Source organism: Amblyomma maculatum, chromosome 10, assembly GCF_055883805.1.
Source record: "Amblyomma maculatum isolate TAMU_Amacu chromosome 10, ASM5588380v1, whole genome shotgun sequence".
In the NCBI taxonomy this organism is placed as follows: domain Eukaryota; kingdom Metazoa; phylum Arthropoda; class Arachnida; order Ixodida; family Ixodidae; genus Amblyomma; species Amblyomma maculatum.
In genome coordinates, this window is record NC_139353.1 from 2,269,574 (window position 1) to 2,286,069 (window position 16,496).

General features: G+C 45.6%; 1 protein-coding gene across 3 annotated transcripts in view; it reads left to right on the forward strand.

Annotated features, from left to right (window-relative positions):
• The window catches only part of numb (NUMB endocytic adaptor protein), a 107,206-nt gene that overhangs the window by 70,350 nt on the left and 20,360 nt on the right, over window positions 1-16,496 (forward strand). For all 3 annotated transcript variants that reach the window (XM_084581719.1, XM_084581717.1, XM_084581718.1), the window contains exons 2-4: window positions 5,987-6,171; window positions 9,176-9,427; window positions 10,728-11,193. In XM_084581719.1, the coding sequence (XP_084437845.1) occupies window positions 5,989-6,171; window positions 9,176-9,427; window positions 10,728-11,193 (901 nt within the window). In that variant the 5' untranslated portion in view covers window positions 5,987-5,988. The remainder of the gene's footprint in view (window positions 1-5,986; window positions 6,172-9,175; window positions 9,428-10,727; window positions 11,194-16,496) is intronic.

The window sequence follows — 16,496 nt, forward strand, 5'->3', positions numbered from 1 at the left end:
ATTCTTACTGTGTGTCTAAAACAAATTGGCCACCGTGTTTCTGGTTGGTACATAATTTTTCTTGTGTGTTTTTCGTGAGTGTTGACCAATGAGCGTCTGATGCTTTCACTTTTGGATAAAATGTAAAAGCTAAAAAGTAGCGAAGCACCTCAACTACATTTTTCACTAACGCATTCGAACTCGGTACGTCTTACTCCGTAGCTTTCTACGCTAACCACTCGACCATTCGGGGAGCTGGAAACGTTGGAAACCTTTTTGCATCTTATGTCATGATTGCATTCATAAAGTTGGGCCCATGTTTCGAAGTATGTTTCGAAGTGTACAGGCCATTGCGGCCGCTCTAACAATTACAACTTATTGACCATTAGAGCTTGCTGCCTGCTCCCACGACTTGCATCTAATGTTCTGGATGCCTATGCGCACTATTTTATCCACTGGAATCGTTTTAACATGTCGAGTTTGGCATCGCTGGCAAATTTACCAGCGCTGGTTCTTCGGTGGTTGCTACCGTGGGCATAATTTTCGGTGAACACGGAGCTGTAGCACAAACCTTCAAAGAAAGAAAGTGCGACCAACTTCAATACCGGCAAGCGCAGCAGCGACAACACTACTTTGCTGGTAACTAAATCTTATTTGTATGTAAACATTTCGGGAAGCGATGCGATGACCGAGGGCTCGGCTAATTTCTATACGCAGAGCAAGAAGCTTGAGCTCAAAAGCTTAAGAAACACGCAAAATATCATGCATTACAGGCGCTGTATGTTTCTTTTTTCTCATGGGCCCATCACTCGGTAAACTACTCTCTTCATTGTCTCCTTTTGAGTGTTTACTTTGTAAACATAGCATGTGTGAAAGGAAATTAAACGCAGATTCCTTGTCAAATGATCAATTTTATGCTTAGTTTTGAGCTCAATCATTTCAGGCCACCTCCTGTCTTGTAGTAATGCAAGAGCATGTGGCATTCATTAAACTGTTTTAAAAATATGTTGTTCCTCATTAATTATGTGTACGTCCTCTAAAATCATCAAGCAGTAATAGTAACGCACATGTAGTGATGGTTGATAATAATTTCTTTCTATACTGAACTGCTCAGATTGCACTGTGTTTCAAGTTGAAACACACCGTGTCCTCTCAATGAGTGGTCGCAATGACCGAGAAAATACACATCATACTTCCCGTTGACTTTTCACATTCTGTGCTTACACATTAGCAGTTCACAAAAAAAAAAAAAAAATCCCTCCGATTTTCAAAACAAGAAAAAATAATGTGAAATGTCAGCTGAAAATCTGGTTTAAGGCTGTTGCTAAAACAGAAGGTATTGAATGCCTGTTGAGTTCCTTTGTATTCATTAAGAAAACATTAAGACCAAACCAGAAACTCAAAACCCATTTCGTAAGGATGGGTTGCTGTATACTGTACCAGCGACGGAGTCTCTGGGACGCGCGTCTGGAAATTTTAGGCATGAACAACGGCCTCCATCTCTATAGCACACAGAGCAAAACTCATATCCGAATTTTCCACCGACCAGTATGGCCTGAAACAACTGGCCGATAAGAAAGCTATGTGCTTTGGCTGCCGTTTGCGCGTTCCAGGAACCTTTATCCCCGATTGTGCACGCTATGAATTTGGCTTCACTTTGCGATGAACACGCTTTTTTTTTCTACCCTTCTGTCGGGAGAAGCGCAACTGTCATTCGTCACATCTCCATGTTCCCAAAGCAAGCAAGCAAACCGTGAGTTGCTGACACAAATGAGGTGTACGACGACGTCCAGTCTTCTGTTTTCGAGGGCTTTTTATGTTGATCTAACCTCACCGTGAGAATGCTCACCGTTGCCATTGTACGTATATGTCTCGACTGACATATATCCCGTAATCAGGCGCGATGCGCAGATTTCTTCGGGCGCTTAAAATGCGTCTTGTGTGCTGCGCGATGTGCGTCGGTGAGTAATATGCCTCGTGTTTATGCTTAAGCGCGTCTATACGGCGAAATAAAGTATTTATGATGGGTGCCTGACGGCAACTGCGTTGCCCGTTTCCGTGTTCTTTGTGGGAGCTGCCGGCACACTTGCGCAGTGACTCATATTCAGTAGCTCTTCTATTTTGCGGGCGACCAGCGCTGCATTCGGAAATTTAAATGCACCAGTTGCTCGCGGAGTTCCTCGATTGCATGAAAACTGCCAATATAGAGTGCTGTTGAATGAGGAGGCATGCATATATAGGCTTGTCAGTGCGCGCCAAGAGCCCTGCCCTCAAATGACTGCGCGGATGGGACGTAACCAGAAATTCCGGAGAATGTTTGGCACATGTTATGATTCGGCCTATATAAACAGTATATACGTAGTTGTCCGGTGATATGTCAACATCTTCTTTGAAAATGAAGACACTGAAAATGTTTTTTTTGTTGTTTTTATTTGCGCATTAAAAAAAAAAACCATGAAAATTCTGCCGCGACCGTTATTTGTGCAGTGTTAATGGTGGCGTCATACCACTTCGCTTACTTGGCATCCGTCTGGGCCCCGCAGCGGTGGAGCTGTGGGGCCCACTACTGTACTACTGTACCCAAGGATCGAATCTCGGCCGCTTTTCGATGGAGGCTAAAAACGAGGTGCTGTGCGATGTCAGTGCACTTTAAGAACCCCAGGTTGTCTAAATTTTCGGAACCCCTCAACTACGAGTCGCTTTGGGAACCCCATAGCCATATATATTATGTACTTCAGATTAGTGTCCGCTGAGAAGCTCCCAAAACCAACTTAAGCAATATAAAGTATTCGCGGAATGAAACGCTAACCGCATGAGGCGACAATTCACGGCGACACGCCGCGCGGTGGTCGCTGTCGCTCAAATTCTGGGTGTTTAAAAAACAAAAAACAAAAAAAAAATCGTGTGTCGCTCAGAAGCAGCTGGCGAGGCAGCCAATCGCAGAATTTCCGTTCGGGCTTCTTTGTCAGTGAAGTTTGCTTTCCAAGTCGTTTGAACGAGGAATCTGCAGACGTCTGATCCGTATAAGCGCATCGAGATAGTTCAGTAAAAGCTCGGTAGGGTAATGAAGGTTAAAGAAAGGCTTGTGTGGCTAGATATTTTATTTAATTTGCGAAATGAGCGGGAGAAAGCCACTGCTTGCAATGCAAGTCAGTGCACTGCTTTGCTGTGTCCTTTAGACACGTGATGCGTTACGAAAAATTTCATCAGTGTTTTACCGTACCACATGCCGTCTAGTGTTAGAAATGAGATACTAGCGTAGCTGTTTTCGAATTCCAGTTCGGGCAGGTTGATTTTGGGGCAACATTACATCCATTGATTAGGTTTAAAACCAGTCAGCAGCTGTCGTATCGGATTGCTTGTGGTATACACTCCTATATGGGGTTAACATCCCAAAGCTGCATTGGCTAAAGCCCCTCGATCAGTCGGCATTGGCTATGTGGTAGGAGAGCTCCGGTTTAATTTAGATCGCCCATAAAAGCCACATCGCCTTGCAGACCTCAGCAATTTAGAAGTCAAGTTGAAGTTAAAATGACAGATTATTTTGAAATTCTCCCTAATGGAGCGCAACTTCAGACGAAATGCATGTTCCATCCCCTCACTAATGATGCAATTAAATAAAGCGCTAAAAGAATAGAAACTGCTTCCCGATTAGATCGGTCTTCAATTGATGCGTTTTTGTTTGATTTAAATAACTGATTTAAACGCTCTTTTTTATTCTGTGTGCGCGATGTGCTAACGTAGTTGCCCTTTATCATACGTTGTTGATTGCGCGATTATGACACGGCTTTTGTTTTTGTTTTTTCTCGGTTCTCTTTTCTCTGGAATTTTTGTTACCATTCCTGTAATGGACCTTCATTTGGGTTGACAATAATTAGAAACCAGCAAGAAACAAAGCTGTTCACTGTTGTGTGTTAATTGCTATAGCGATATATGCAGGTCAAAGGAATCATTAGCGATTCCCTTGATTAGCTCTATTGAAAACCAGTTGGCTTTCATTTCGGCTTTCCAATAGGGAAAAAAAAATCCAAATTGTATGCTTGGAATAAGCTGTAAAAGTTAATTTTGCAATGTTCCAATCATCTTAAGGCGCTCCAATGTTTAGCTTAATTTCTCTCATAGCATGAGTCGCTTTGGGACGTTAAACCCCACAAACCAAACCAAACCAATGTTTAGCTTCTAGTTAGTCAAATGCGCTAGTCTGAATTTTGCAGTTGGAAAGTTCAATGGGAACCCGATTTGTATCTAATTGGACATCATAATTGGAACCTTAGGAACGGGATGGAACGTGTTCAGAACCAATTGGGTGATTTAGTTGGGAGAGATAATGCCAGTGGGCATCTTAATTAAGCACCGGTTAGAATGTCTAATTGAAACATTGCAAAGCTAGCCGAATAATTCAGTTGGACGAACTGTGCAGCCTGCTGCTTGTCACATGTTCATTACCAATTCTCTTGACAGGCAGGACTGCAAACGAACGGCGTCGCGTTTTTCGTTTAGTCGCTTTTACGTCCTTGCAGCGTACCCTGTCCCAAACAGATATTAAGCGTGTCTGGTACTGCGTTAATTTAGTTAATTGCGTCTGTCCGAAGCCAACCACTCCCTTCTAGGCAAGCACGTGTAGCCACGCCCCGGACTGTTCCAACGCAACTTAGTCGTATTCACGACTCTTTTTGGCTCGACCTCAATTGGCTTTCGCAACAAAAATCCCGACACATAATACGCTGAATAACATCGTTATGACCACGCGCAATCTCTTTCTCTATGGATCGCCTCCGATAGTTGCGCCGCTAGCGCCCGAAGCAGGAGGAATTATCGCCTTGCCACCGCCGTTCCATCCTCTCTGCTTATCACGCTCTGTATGCGTCGACAGCCGTTCCTACCTGAAAGCCGTCGACAAGAAATGAACTGTGAACTACCGGACGGTTGCGAAGGAAAAAAATGCATTTCAACGCTGCTTTTGAGATTGGATTCTCCGTTTAGAAGCGTGTTGCGCCGTGCTTTGCGGCACGCATCCATTCAACAACATCAGCGACGACTTAATTACTTTCGTTTTATCGTTTCCGACGGTGATTGGAGCGACCATCGGAGACTGTTGTTGCCACACCGTGCCGCCGTCGTTCCCGTCTGCGTCGCGCATGGCCGGGGTAGGATGAAGGAACCGAAAGCGACTAATTTTATTCATTCCAACCTTCCACTGGAGTCTTCCCGTGGCGCCGGATAATTCGCGGCCATAGAGCGATAGAGCGCCCTTAGCAGCAGCTGGAACCGTCTGGCACTCTGATTGGCTACGAGCGCGAGCAATCGTTGCTGTCGCGCATCCGGTCGCGTAGGTCGTTTCAGGCCTGCGGTTATAACGGCCGGGTGTCGAGGAACTGCAATGTGGAGCTAGTTAGTGCCATTCTCGGGTGAATACCAAATGATTACCCTCACAGGAAGTCCGAAAGTTTTATTTGGCTGCCTTGGCAGTGCTGCCTGTAGAGAATAATTCATGGGCTTCTAGAGTGGCTTTCGTGGAATGTTTAGAATTATCATTGTTGCGTGCTCGGGCCGTCATGACAGAATTTATGTTGCAAGACACACAGTGGCATAGTGTGAAAATACATTTTAAAATCTTTCTTCTAACTTGATCTCTCAACCTTCTGAATATGGCATGGTGCATTGAAAGCTTTAGCACTTCTGAACTGATTATAGCAATAATAAATGCATAGTGCAAAGCTTATTGCTTTCAAAGTGTGCCAGTATTCCTTCGCAGAGAGCATCGCATTTGTTGCCAAAATCAGCTTAACTGCATTAGAGTCTAAAGGATAGTTTGTAGACACTGTTTCTCGTCGTTCTTAGTCTTGTGTGGCCTGTGTTTGCAGCTTTTCTTGCTCAGGTACAGGTAACCATCCGGATCATTTTGCATTGTGGGCAATAATCAATTGACCATATTTCGTGCCAGGAAGTAAAATGTTGCGAAGAATTGTGCGTAACAGCACTTGAATCGGTTCTACACAACCTGCAGGCATGGACCGTTTACGACGAAGTCTGCGAGATAGTTTGCGGCGTGGCGCTCGGCGGGAACATGTGCCGGAGTGCAGCAAGCCCCATCAGTGGCAAGCAGACGAGGCGGCTGTTCGGGCAGGGACCTGTACCTTCCCGGTCAAGTACCTTGGATGTGTCGAAGTGTTTGAGTCACGTGGCATGCAGGTGAGCTCTCTCTTTGCCTTCATTCTTTTAGATATTTCAGGGCTGACATCAGTGCTTCCGTGCATAGCACATACCGGCTCTGAATTAGATGACGTTAATTGCCCTCGTGCTTTCCATTTTGGTGAGCTTGCAGTGGGCTCACTTGCCTGTGAAGCGATATCTGCGGGTGGTAAGATATTGAAAGATCCTATGAAGCTACAACGAATAATTTGTTCATGACTTTGAGGTGAAGCATACTTTACTTAGGTCTTCATTTACCCATATTTTTATAATTATTATTATTATTATTATTCAAGAACTCTCCCTTGAGGCATAGCTTTGGATAGGGGATAGGATGCAGCGAACAGCTTAAAGACGGAGTTGAGGCAGGATTCATTGAGAAGGCTTCGTTGTCACAGGTCTACTCTAGAAAGCCATTCTTAGTGTGCTAGAGGACTAGTTGGATCTGCGTTCATACAAGAGTGCAATAGCTGGTTGGTGTAAAATGTTTGGTTTATGTGGTTTAACGTCCCAGAGCAACTTGGGCTGTGAAAGACGCCGTAGTGGACGACTCTGGAAATTTCGACCACCTGGAGTTATTTAACGTGCACTGACGTCGCACAACTCACTGGTGCCTTGCTTTTTTTCTCCATCAAAAACGGGCCGCCATGGCCGAGATTTGATCCCGCATCCTTGGACACAGCAGTCAAGCGCCCTAACCACTGCACCACCAGGGCGGGCAGGTACAAAATTTGCTTGTCTGGTCCTTCACTTTGTCCTGCCTAGCTTTTGATGGTCTCGTTAAGCAAAATTTTCTGACTTTCCAAGTAAGGAAAGACCTAGGAATTTTCAGTAAAGCAGATTTATTCTTTTATATAGGGCTCCTGACTGTCTCAATTTACCGTACGATTCTTATGTTCAAGTAGGCACCTTCTGGCACACTGAATACCCTAACCCTTTCAGTTGCCAGTGATAATAGTTTTGATTGAAAACAAATACTATTTTCTTTGTGTAAATTGTATGTCTAGGCCTCAACAAAACCAATTAGGGAGTCTCAGCATATGCCAGTGGCCTAATTTAAACATGTGTACACAAAAGATCTTGCAAACTGTTAGAATAGGTAAACTGCGAGGTTTTTTTAGACGAACGCACTAGGGATGATGGAATCGTTTTATTTGTTAAATATGCGCATGCTGCTAGAAATTCAAAAAGTGAAATTGACATTAGTTCTGGTGGTGAAATCTCTGCAAGGAAATGATAGAAAGATACTCCTTAATGAATTTAGCCATTGTTTAGAAATCGCCAGCATGCTACTACGCATGGAAAAGGAAATTGGGGAGAGAAAGGCGGAAGAAGAGTGCTGCAGAAAAGGCAAAATAAAATAAATAAAGAAGGTAACAAAATAAAATTCGGTCATCAAATGCATACTAAGGGGCAGGCAGCGTATGTTACTGTGGTCACCGTTGAAATATTGTCGGCTGCACTCTCCAGAGGGCCAGGTAATTTTATTCACGCTGTGCAGCTGCAAGTACTGGACCGCACAGTGAGTGATGCCCTGCGACATATTTAATTTCGAAGCTTAACAACGAAACCTCACACTTCCATCTGTTCCATTTCTTCAACGTGTCAGCCAGTATTCAAGGCCATGCAGCAAGAGTAAATTACGTTACCCAGTGTGATGCGTGCCAAGCTGAGAGTGTAGATTTATGAATTTTATATGAAGCCTGTTCTACACGTGAATATGTTGGATACAGATAGTACGGATAGGATATGGCATGCATAGAATTTCTTACCTTACCTAGACGGAAAGCTGTGCTGCCGTCTATGGGAGTTTACATGGAGTTTCCAGACGGCCAGCTCAGCCACCATAGGCGCACAAAGCATCATGGGCCGGAGAGCTACCGAGTGCAGAACTACAACTTTTGGCCAAAACTAATGCAAAGATAAACATTGTTCTACAGTAAATAATGTCATAAGATTGAATATTGTGACTATAAATTGCAAAAAGAGAGAGAAACAGCATGTCAGTGTGAGATTTATCCAATATAAGCGATGGCTCTTTCTCCTATTGGCTTAGTTTTGAGCTGCTGCACAAATACCAATATTTCGCACTTAATAGGAAAAATTTGAAACAGAAAAATGTTATAAAAATATTTATGGTTGTGCAATCACTTAAGGAAGTTTTTAGTGGCATTTCGGGAAACAAAAACCATTTATTGGTGACGTCTGCTTCTGTGCCTTCGCTACTATAGCTTTCGCGGTCTATGTACGCACCTTCAGATGATGATGACGACGAAAAAGAAACATTGCAATAATGCCACTCCACGTACCCGAGAAAAACAGACTGTCCCGCAACAAGTAGCACACCGGCCCATGATTCTTAGCGCGCCCATGGTGGCTGAAGTGCAGCGCCCTCAGCTTTCCCTCTAGCTAGTGTAAGGAACTCTATGATGCCATGGCACGTATGATAGATTTTGTGTGCGAAAGAGCAACTTCATTCATCTTTAGCAGTTGTGGTATTCCTCCTTCACTCAAGCGCACACATTTTCTGTTGCACTGATGTGCGGGTGAGCAAGTAGTTATGCTGTGCACAGCTCTGTTTTTGCACCCACCCCTGTGCCTGTTATATAATTCACTTTTTGCGCATAAGTGGCTGGACTCTTTTTAAGGATATGATATTCCCTCCACATTGCTTCCGAATTTGTACACACATTTTTCTGTTCATTCTTTCGTTCTTTCTTTTGCCTATTGAGAATTCAACTATGGAATAATTTAGATTGTCACTTTACTTGTTATCAGTGTCCATTCTTGAAGTGGAGTGTAGAGCTTAATGTCTGCGGGAGCTACACATAGGCTATGAGGGACGCCATAGTGGAGGCTTCCAGATTAATTTTCACTTCACTGCCGACATATTTTATTTCCGTTGAAATGTGGCCACTGCAGCTGAGGTTAGATTGGGTTCGCCACATCAAAGCCCATGGGTGGTGATGACTCTGCTCCGCTGATTTACCTCCCAACAACACAGGTGTGTGAGGAAGCCTTGAAGGTGCTGCGCAACAGCCGCCGGCGAATGGTGCGCGGCACATTACACGTGACGGGTGACGGCCTCCGTGTGGTGGACGAGACAGGCACGCGGGGCCTGCTGGTCGACCAGACCATCGAAAAGGTGTCTTTCTGCGCCCCCGACCGAAACCACGACCGCGGTTTCTCCTACATCTGCCGCGACGGCACCACGCGCCGATGGATGTGCCATGGCTTCCTGGCCCTGAAAGACTCCGTGAGTACCAGCACTTCTTGCTTTGTTAAGGGCAGTTTCTCTCTTAGAGCACAGACCAAAGCCGAGGAAAATTTTCATGCTTTTGCTAAGGTTTTCAAGAAAAAGAAGTGGTATTGGACTGTGCAAAATTAACACGCACTTTGTCACATACTGTATATCATCATGTTCAATTTGCAGCCCTCTTGACTAAAAAGAAAGTTGACACGAAATACAGGTTGATGGCAAAAAAGCCGCTACTGAAGATGCCATTGTAAATGGAAGTATGGCCACTCCTCTATTACCAGTAGTGAAGGTGATGATAGTAACTAAAGAGCAACCCATGAGAGTTATTGTGCATTCCCAAAGCAGCTTTTTGTGGCAATAAGGGGCTTGGTAAAGTGCACATAACCATGCTAGAGAGCTTGGAACAGTCTGTTTGAAAGGTATGGTTTCATAGGAATAAATGGTCCTTTTGCCTGCCTTTGTACTTCCGCTTTAAATTTTGAACAAACGCAACTTGCGCCACCTTCAGGTTCATTGTAAGTGGGCTCGACTGCATAAAAGCAAAGTGGCAATGGGCATCACAAGAGATGCAGAAAAGGTGTGCAAAATAATTTTTTTTTTCTCCTGTCTGCATCTTTTTGTGCAGTTGATCATAATGTATTGCTGTACCAACTTGCCCAACTGTCCCTTTTTCTTCCATGTTATTCACTCTTGTGCAATTTGTGAGGGCCATGCTACCAGCTATAATTTCCTACCAAGGAGCAGGTCAGCAGGGCAGGTAATTCACTTGAGGAACTGTGATGGCGTTACTCGGAACGAGAGTCGGTCTTGGACTGGCAACAAAAAACCAGAGGCAGAACAAGCTTCACATCTCTTCCCAACTGCTGCTGATTGGTTTGCGACTCAAGATCAAAAGGCTGAAGCTTGCAACAATCCTGCCTTTGTTGATTCTTGACTGATGTGATCATTGTTAACTGTCGCTTTTCAACCAATATAGTCGCACAGCATTTGCAACTTGCAAGTGTGAATACACCATCCATTTTTATTTTATGATGCTGTAAAGTCCCTTTTGCAGGAGTGGGTTGTTTGTGCCCACAGATATATCATTGTGCTGCCATCTTTGTTCATGAGTGCACACAATATAATAAAGGAGGAGGCACAGCTGTATGGCTACAAAGGAAAGCTGCACAGCTCCCATCACAGGCACTGGTACTAGTTCCGGCTGCGCTTATATGGGTGAGCAAGGATGTTGACAGGTGAATTCATCTTCACCTCGGGAGGGGATTCCCCTAAACATATTGGCCCGATGCGTGTACAGGGTGAGCGGCTGAGCCACGCCGTGGGGTGTGCCTTTGCGGTGTGCCTGGAGCGCAAGCAGAAGCGGGACAAGGAGAGCGTGCTCATGAGCGTGGACCCCAAGACATCAAGCTTCACGCGGACGGGCTCCTTCCGGCAGGGCTCCCTAGCCGACCCCGCTCTGCCCCATGACCCCCAGGAGGGCAAGCCCTCCGAGACCCCGCCAGTCAAGGCGGTGGTGAACCCGTACGCGATCGAGCGGCCGCATGCGACAGCGACGCTGCTGCAGAGGCAGGGTTCCTTCCGGGGCCTGGGCAGCCTGAGCCAGGCGTCGCCCTTCAAGAGACAGCTGTCCCTGCGGCTCAACGAGCTGCCCTCGACGCTCGAGCGACAGCGCGCCATGTCCCTCGATGCCACCTCCTCCGACCTCTTCCCCTCCACGGGGCCCCCCATGAGCACCGCACGACACCACAATGGATTCAGCAATGGTGGGTGTCATTGAAAACACAGCAGCGACCATGAGTGCAGTAGTAGGACGGGCAGTTATCTCCCATTCGTTCAGCACAAACACTTGGTTTACCTGTTCTTTGGGTTTGGCATTGGTCTAACCAGCAAAGTGAGAGTAGTAGTTACCATGGCAGGGGGAAAATTGGGGGGACATGAGAGTGTGATGACAGCGGACAAGTCATAGGGAGATTAGCAGAGTCTCCTTAAGCCTTGGCTGTGATGTCACTTTACAGGTCCTCCCCCTTCCTTTTAGTTTCTTGGAGTCAACTAAAGAACTTCTGTCCGTTATGATCAATTTATTTTACTCTCACCACTGGTTTGAGCCTGATGAGCAGCATAGAGGTGCAGGCTTGTTCGTTTTCAGTCTTTCAGTTTTGCCCCAGCCTAACGATGTACAGTCATGAGCAAAAGTGGTATACAAGCTTGTGGCGGAGGTCAACAAAACTGCACCTAAACTTGATCTAGCGACAGCGACACACGCATGTCGATAAAATGGAGCACCACCACGATTGTCTCGATCCCATATAGCTGTTGCTAGATGGCACTGAAATGCAGTTTTCCTGTGCTCCGCCACTGGTCCCGTGTTATATAGTACCACCTTTTCTCGTGACTGTACTCACTGACCATGTTTGTTGTAATCCGACCATTCTTTATCTTGGCCTAGCCATTTGCTTGTGGCATTGAGTGGTAATTTTGTTTTGTGAAGGCTCATGCAGCAAATTGCAACACAGAGAACAGCCATATTGTTGCCCTTTTCATTACGTTTTTCTTGTATTCTGTTCTGATTCGCTGTGCTTGTCTTTTTTGACATATTTATCGGAAAATAATAAATTGGGATATTATTCTTAGAGATTGCCTGGCCATTAAGGGCGTTTTGAGAGGAAGCTCGCCAAAGTTGCATCATATTGAGGAGGTTTGTAGCATGAATCAACAAGAAAGGGACGGAGTATGCGTCTTTGAACTCTCGAACTGTATTCGTATATTAAAATAGCAATAATTAACCAGTCCGTCTAAAAATTTGTCTAATGTGTGCTGTACACACGTGAGCAAATCCGTGTGCATAGCCACGGCAGTGACAGTGAGATGATTCCAAAGAACGCCCATGTGAAGTAACCTTCTGCCTGCAAACCACAAGACTAAACACCTGTCTTCCCTCCATTGCACCCTCATTACTCGTGAAAAACACTGCCACAGTGCAGCTTGGTGCTCAGTGGTGCATTGAAGCTTGCCGCTGATTAAGGGGGGACTTGGCTCTTAAAGCTGTTTTCTTAATTTTCGACCAAACTTGATAAAACTAAGTAGTCTGATTCAGTTTCTTGCGCTGATTTCAAATATGTAACAATTTTTCCACTTTGCCAATTAGTTCAAAAGATAGATGAGATTAATTGTTCACAATTTGCAGAAACAATGACAAAGTAACCACACTAAAAAAAATTCATATTGACACTTTGCTAGGTACTAGAAAGCATAATGTATACATTGTTAGGAGCACTTTTTTGATAATACAAATATTAGCTATGTTATAGCATTTCAAAGTCCACCATTCAAATGTGGGTGCCCTACTGTCTGACCTAGAGTAAAATTTAAACATTTTTAAAACGTAAATTTCAAAATCTGCTCCTAACATTGTGTGCTCTGCACTTTTAGCTACATGCCACAACAAAAATTATGGTTCTACCTCCATTGAAGGCAGAGATATCACTTCTGCAAATAAGCAAGAAGTCAAGAATTGGTGTTTTGATAAAACGAGAAAAAAGAGATTGGCTCTCCTTTAATCAAAAATGTAGAGAAAATATTGCAATATTTTGCAATGTAAGTGACTATACTCCATTTCATACATCAAGTGCAACACTGCGAAAGCTACAGCTCTTGTTTGCACTTTCCGCATCCGCAATGAAAAATAGTGCCTGCTCTTGACGAGAGGAAATAGTAATAGTTATTTTGTCTGCAAGCTTAATACATCTTACATTTGCCATCAATTTCATAAAGAGCACCTTTTTTCGGGAGAAAGGATCGGATTTGGTGAATTTGTATGTTTTTATGCCATTTTTGTTTGTGTCACGTTTTCGCTGCCCCGCAACCTTGCCAGCTGTGCCACTAGATGGCACCGGCTGTGCCCTCCGTACTGCACATCTTTTTTTGAGAAAATGGTTCTTCGGTGCACGTTTTTTTTATAATATCCGCACTGCGAAGATGTCTAGGCACGCGAAGCAAGTTATTGCAAACGTGTATGCTCAGAATAGAGCCCGTTTCTGCAGGAACCACTCGGCCACAAAACGAGCGCGTAGTGATATGCCTCCTTTTTTTTTTCTTGCAGACTACTTGCGTAGCTTTCGCTGCGTTGCACCTGATGTATGACACGGAGTATAGAATGCACCAGGGATGTAGTCAGGCTGCCTATGGCCACTCAAATGGCGTTTTTTGAAAGCGTGCTGCATGTCCGCAGTGGTCTTGCACTTGTTTGCAGATGCCACTGCTCGGCGGTGGTCTTTGCCATGCGCTTCATGCTTGGTGTCCCAAGGTTGAGGTGCAGCTCTTTCAATATTGCTGCAGAGGAGTTTTGGCAACCAGCATTAAATCTCATAACAGCCTCAGCCACAGAAGCTTGCTCCGTGAACAGTGAGGCATGCTGTTCTTTTCGTGCCAGTGACCATATCAGGGAGTGGAGACATTCATTGGTGTTTTGAGTGCTGCCCCGTTGGCACCGCACAAGAAGCCTTTCATCAGACAGGCACTCATAAATGGACAACAAGGCCTCACATACATACTGAGGCAGATTGTTGCGGTGCTTAGGGGCTGTCTCACCCTCAGCTCTTGCTGCATTTTGCCGGCACCATGAGCTTGGTCCTGGTGGGCAATAGTTGTGGTCCGACACCAAGTCATTTGATGTTATGTGGCGATAAGTGGCCATCACTGCCCTCTTCATTCCTTGCACATCACCCTTGTGAGTCTTCAGAGTCCAGCCATAGTAGCTTGTCAACTTTGCTACTAGATCCGTGGTCAGTTTGCCTTTACCACCAAGGCTCTCCAAACCAGGGCACTTATGTTTTGTGATGAGGTTGTGCAAGCTTGTGCCCATCCGTTTCTGTACATGGTTGATACAGTCTTCTTTCTCAACTGAAATGTACCCATACACCCGGGCATCCTGCAGCTCAAGAAAAGCGCGGCTGTCACCATCTGAGAGTAGGGTGGTGTATCTCAGGTTGTGCCGTTGCAGTGATCTCTGGAAGAGGGGGAGAGCAGCCTCAACTTCCATTTCACTAGCCTTCTTGGTGGTGTTTTTCTGGCATGCATGGGTCTCCTTCCAAGCCTTGTATGCCGGGTCATCTTCGCTTGAGGCATGCTCGCAACCAGCGCAAAAATTACTGAGGACCACGTAATCGAGAACAGCTCGATGACCATGCCGACGCCGATATGGGACTAGTGGCCGTGCGTCATCCAGGAACCGCCGTATAACACAGTAATGTTTCCGGGATTCGCAACCTTCAACTCGTCATATAGATCCCGGACCGATTGCGCGCACAGAGACGTTTGCTTCTCGGCAGCAAGAGCTGCCGCGGGCGCCAGCTTCTTCTTCACGTACCTTTGCCAAGTTTTGTTGTGAAGGCCACGGTGCGAAATGTTCATGGTCGCAAAAACGTCATTGAGTGCCGTTTGTCGATTTATGGTGGCTTGCATCGCACGCGCAGCAAGGACGTTCACAACGGACGGGTTGCACTTCTCTTTTCTGTTCACACGGGGCGAGCTCCACGCCGACGCAACATCACCACAGCACGCGCACTCGATAATAATCTTTATGGCGAGGCCATATTCACGTTCACCTTTCCCTACCATGACGCTACCGCCGCACACCTTGCACTTCACAAACCAAACTGACGACAACGAAGCCCGTCTCGATGTCCGATCGCGCGGCCGCAACATCGTCAGCGCGAGTGAAAAAATTTATCTTTCGCCTGGTGGCCGGTGTTGACGGAAAAACTTGTAGCTTTTCTTGGGCTTCCATTTCTCTCTGCAACAGCTCCGTACGCTGCAATATTTCGGTGTCGCGCCGAATGCGGCTGCTGTCCGGAATGCATTCACTCGTCGGCGATCTGGTTAGGCCTAAGTCCACTTCGGTACTGTCCGCGGCTTCGGCATCACTTGCTGTTGGCGGCGGACTATTCGTGACGCCGGCCGAAGGAACTGAGCGCTTCTTGAAGTTGTAGGTGGATCGTTTCTTCTTTTTGCCAAATTTGTGACTCGTGGCAAACTTCGGCTTTGCTTCCGACATTGTGCCGCACTCGTCACAATCCTACGACTGAACAAGGAGAGACTCGTCACCTGCGGAGGAGCAGATGACGGTGCTAGCTCGACGAATAGAATTGCGCGTTTGGACTTTTTTTATGCTCGGATTTCAATGTCACCTGTAAGCCGGCGGAGGCACTTGTGGCGGGAAATCCAACGAGACCAAGATGGCTGCGATCGCGTGTGTAGAAACGACCTACGCGCCTTGGAAAAAAACGTTGTTTTTGCGCAGATTTCCGCTGACAGTGATGCTATAAATTGATTCTGTGGCCCAAATACTGCACCGCGAGATATAAAACCTGGCAAATTAAAGGAACAATAGCTACAGATTCTGAAAATGTCAGTTTAAAAAAAATCGATTTTTTTCGCGATTTTTTCGTCTCAAAGAGCCATGTCCCCCTAATTTGATATGTGGCTTTGCTACAAACAGCAATATTTTGTAAAAGTGGAAGCTCATCTGTGCAGCCTATACCATGCGCCCAATGTCCACTAAGGATAATGCGATGGCCTGCCCACTACAAAACAGTGTGCAGTGAATCACATTGAATCCGGACGATTAGGCTGTTTCTAGCACTGCACTTTGCTGAATGCAGCTGTGCACGGCAACATGGGAATTACACCTGCACTGCACAGCTTTGCAGAGGCCACCGCATTTACGACCGTAAAGTGACTTCACTCTGCCTTTGTACCACAAGCAAGCAGTGTGAACAGCACACTAAATTTTGCCAAATGCTGTTTTTTTTTTTTCCTTGTTTTTTTTTCTTTTCTTTTTTTCAAAAAGTTTGCCACAAGGCATAAGTTGAGAAAGTGGAATGAGATGCAGGAGATAGCCAAATGCTGTTATCAAGGCACGCAAGCATTAAGCTCCACAATTCTCTCCCTCTTTGTCCTTGGCGCAAGCATGATTCATCGTGCTCTGGCAGTGGCAGCACCACATTGTCGGAGCTCAGCCACTCTGGCCACACATATGGAGGCCTGAAGACTTTTGACCAGGACTTTA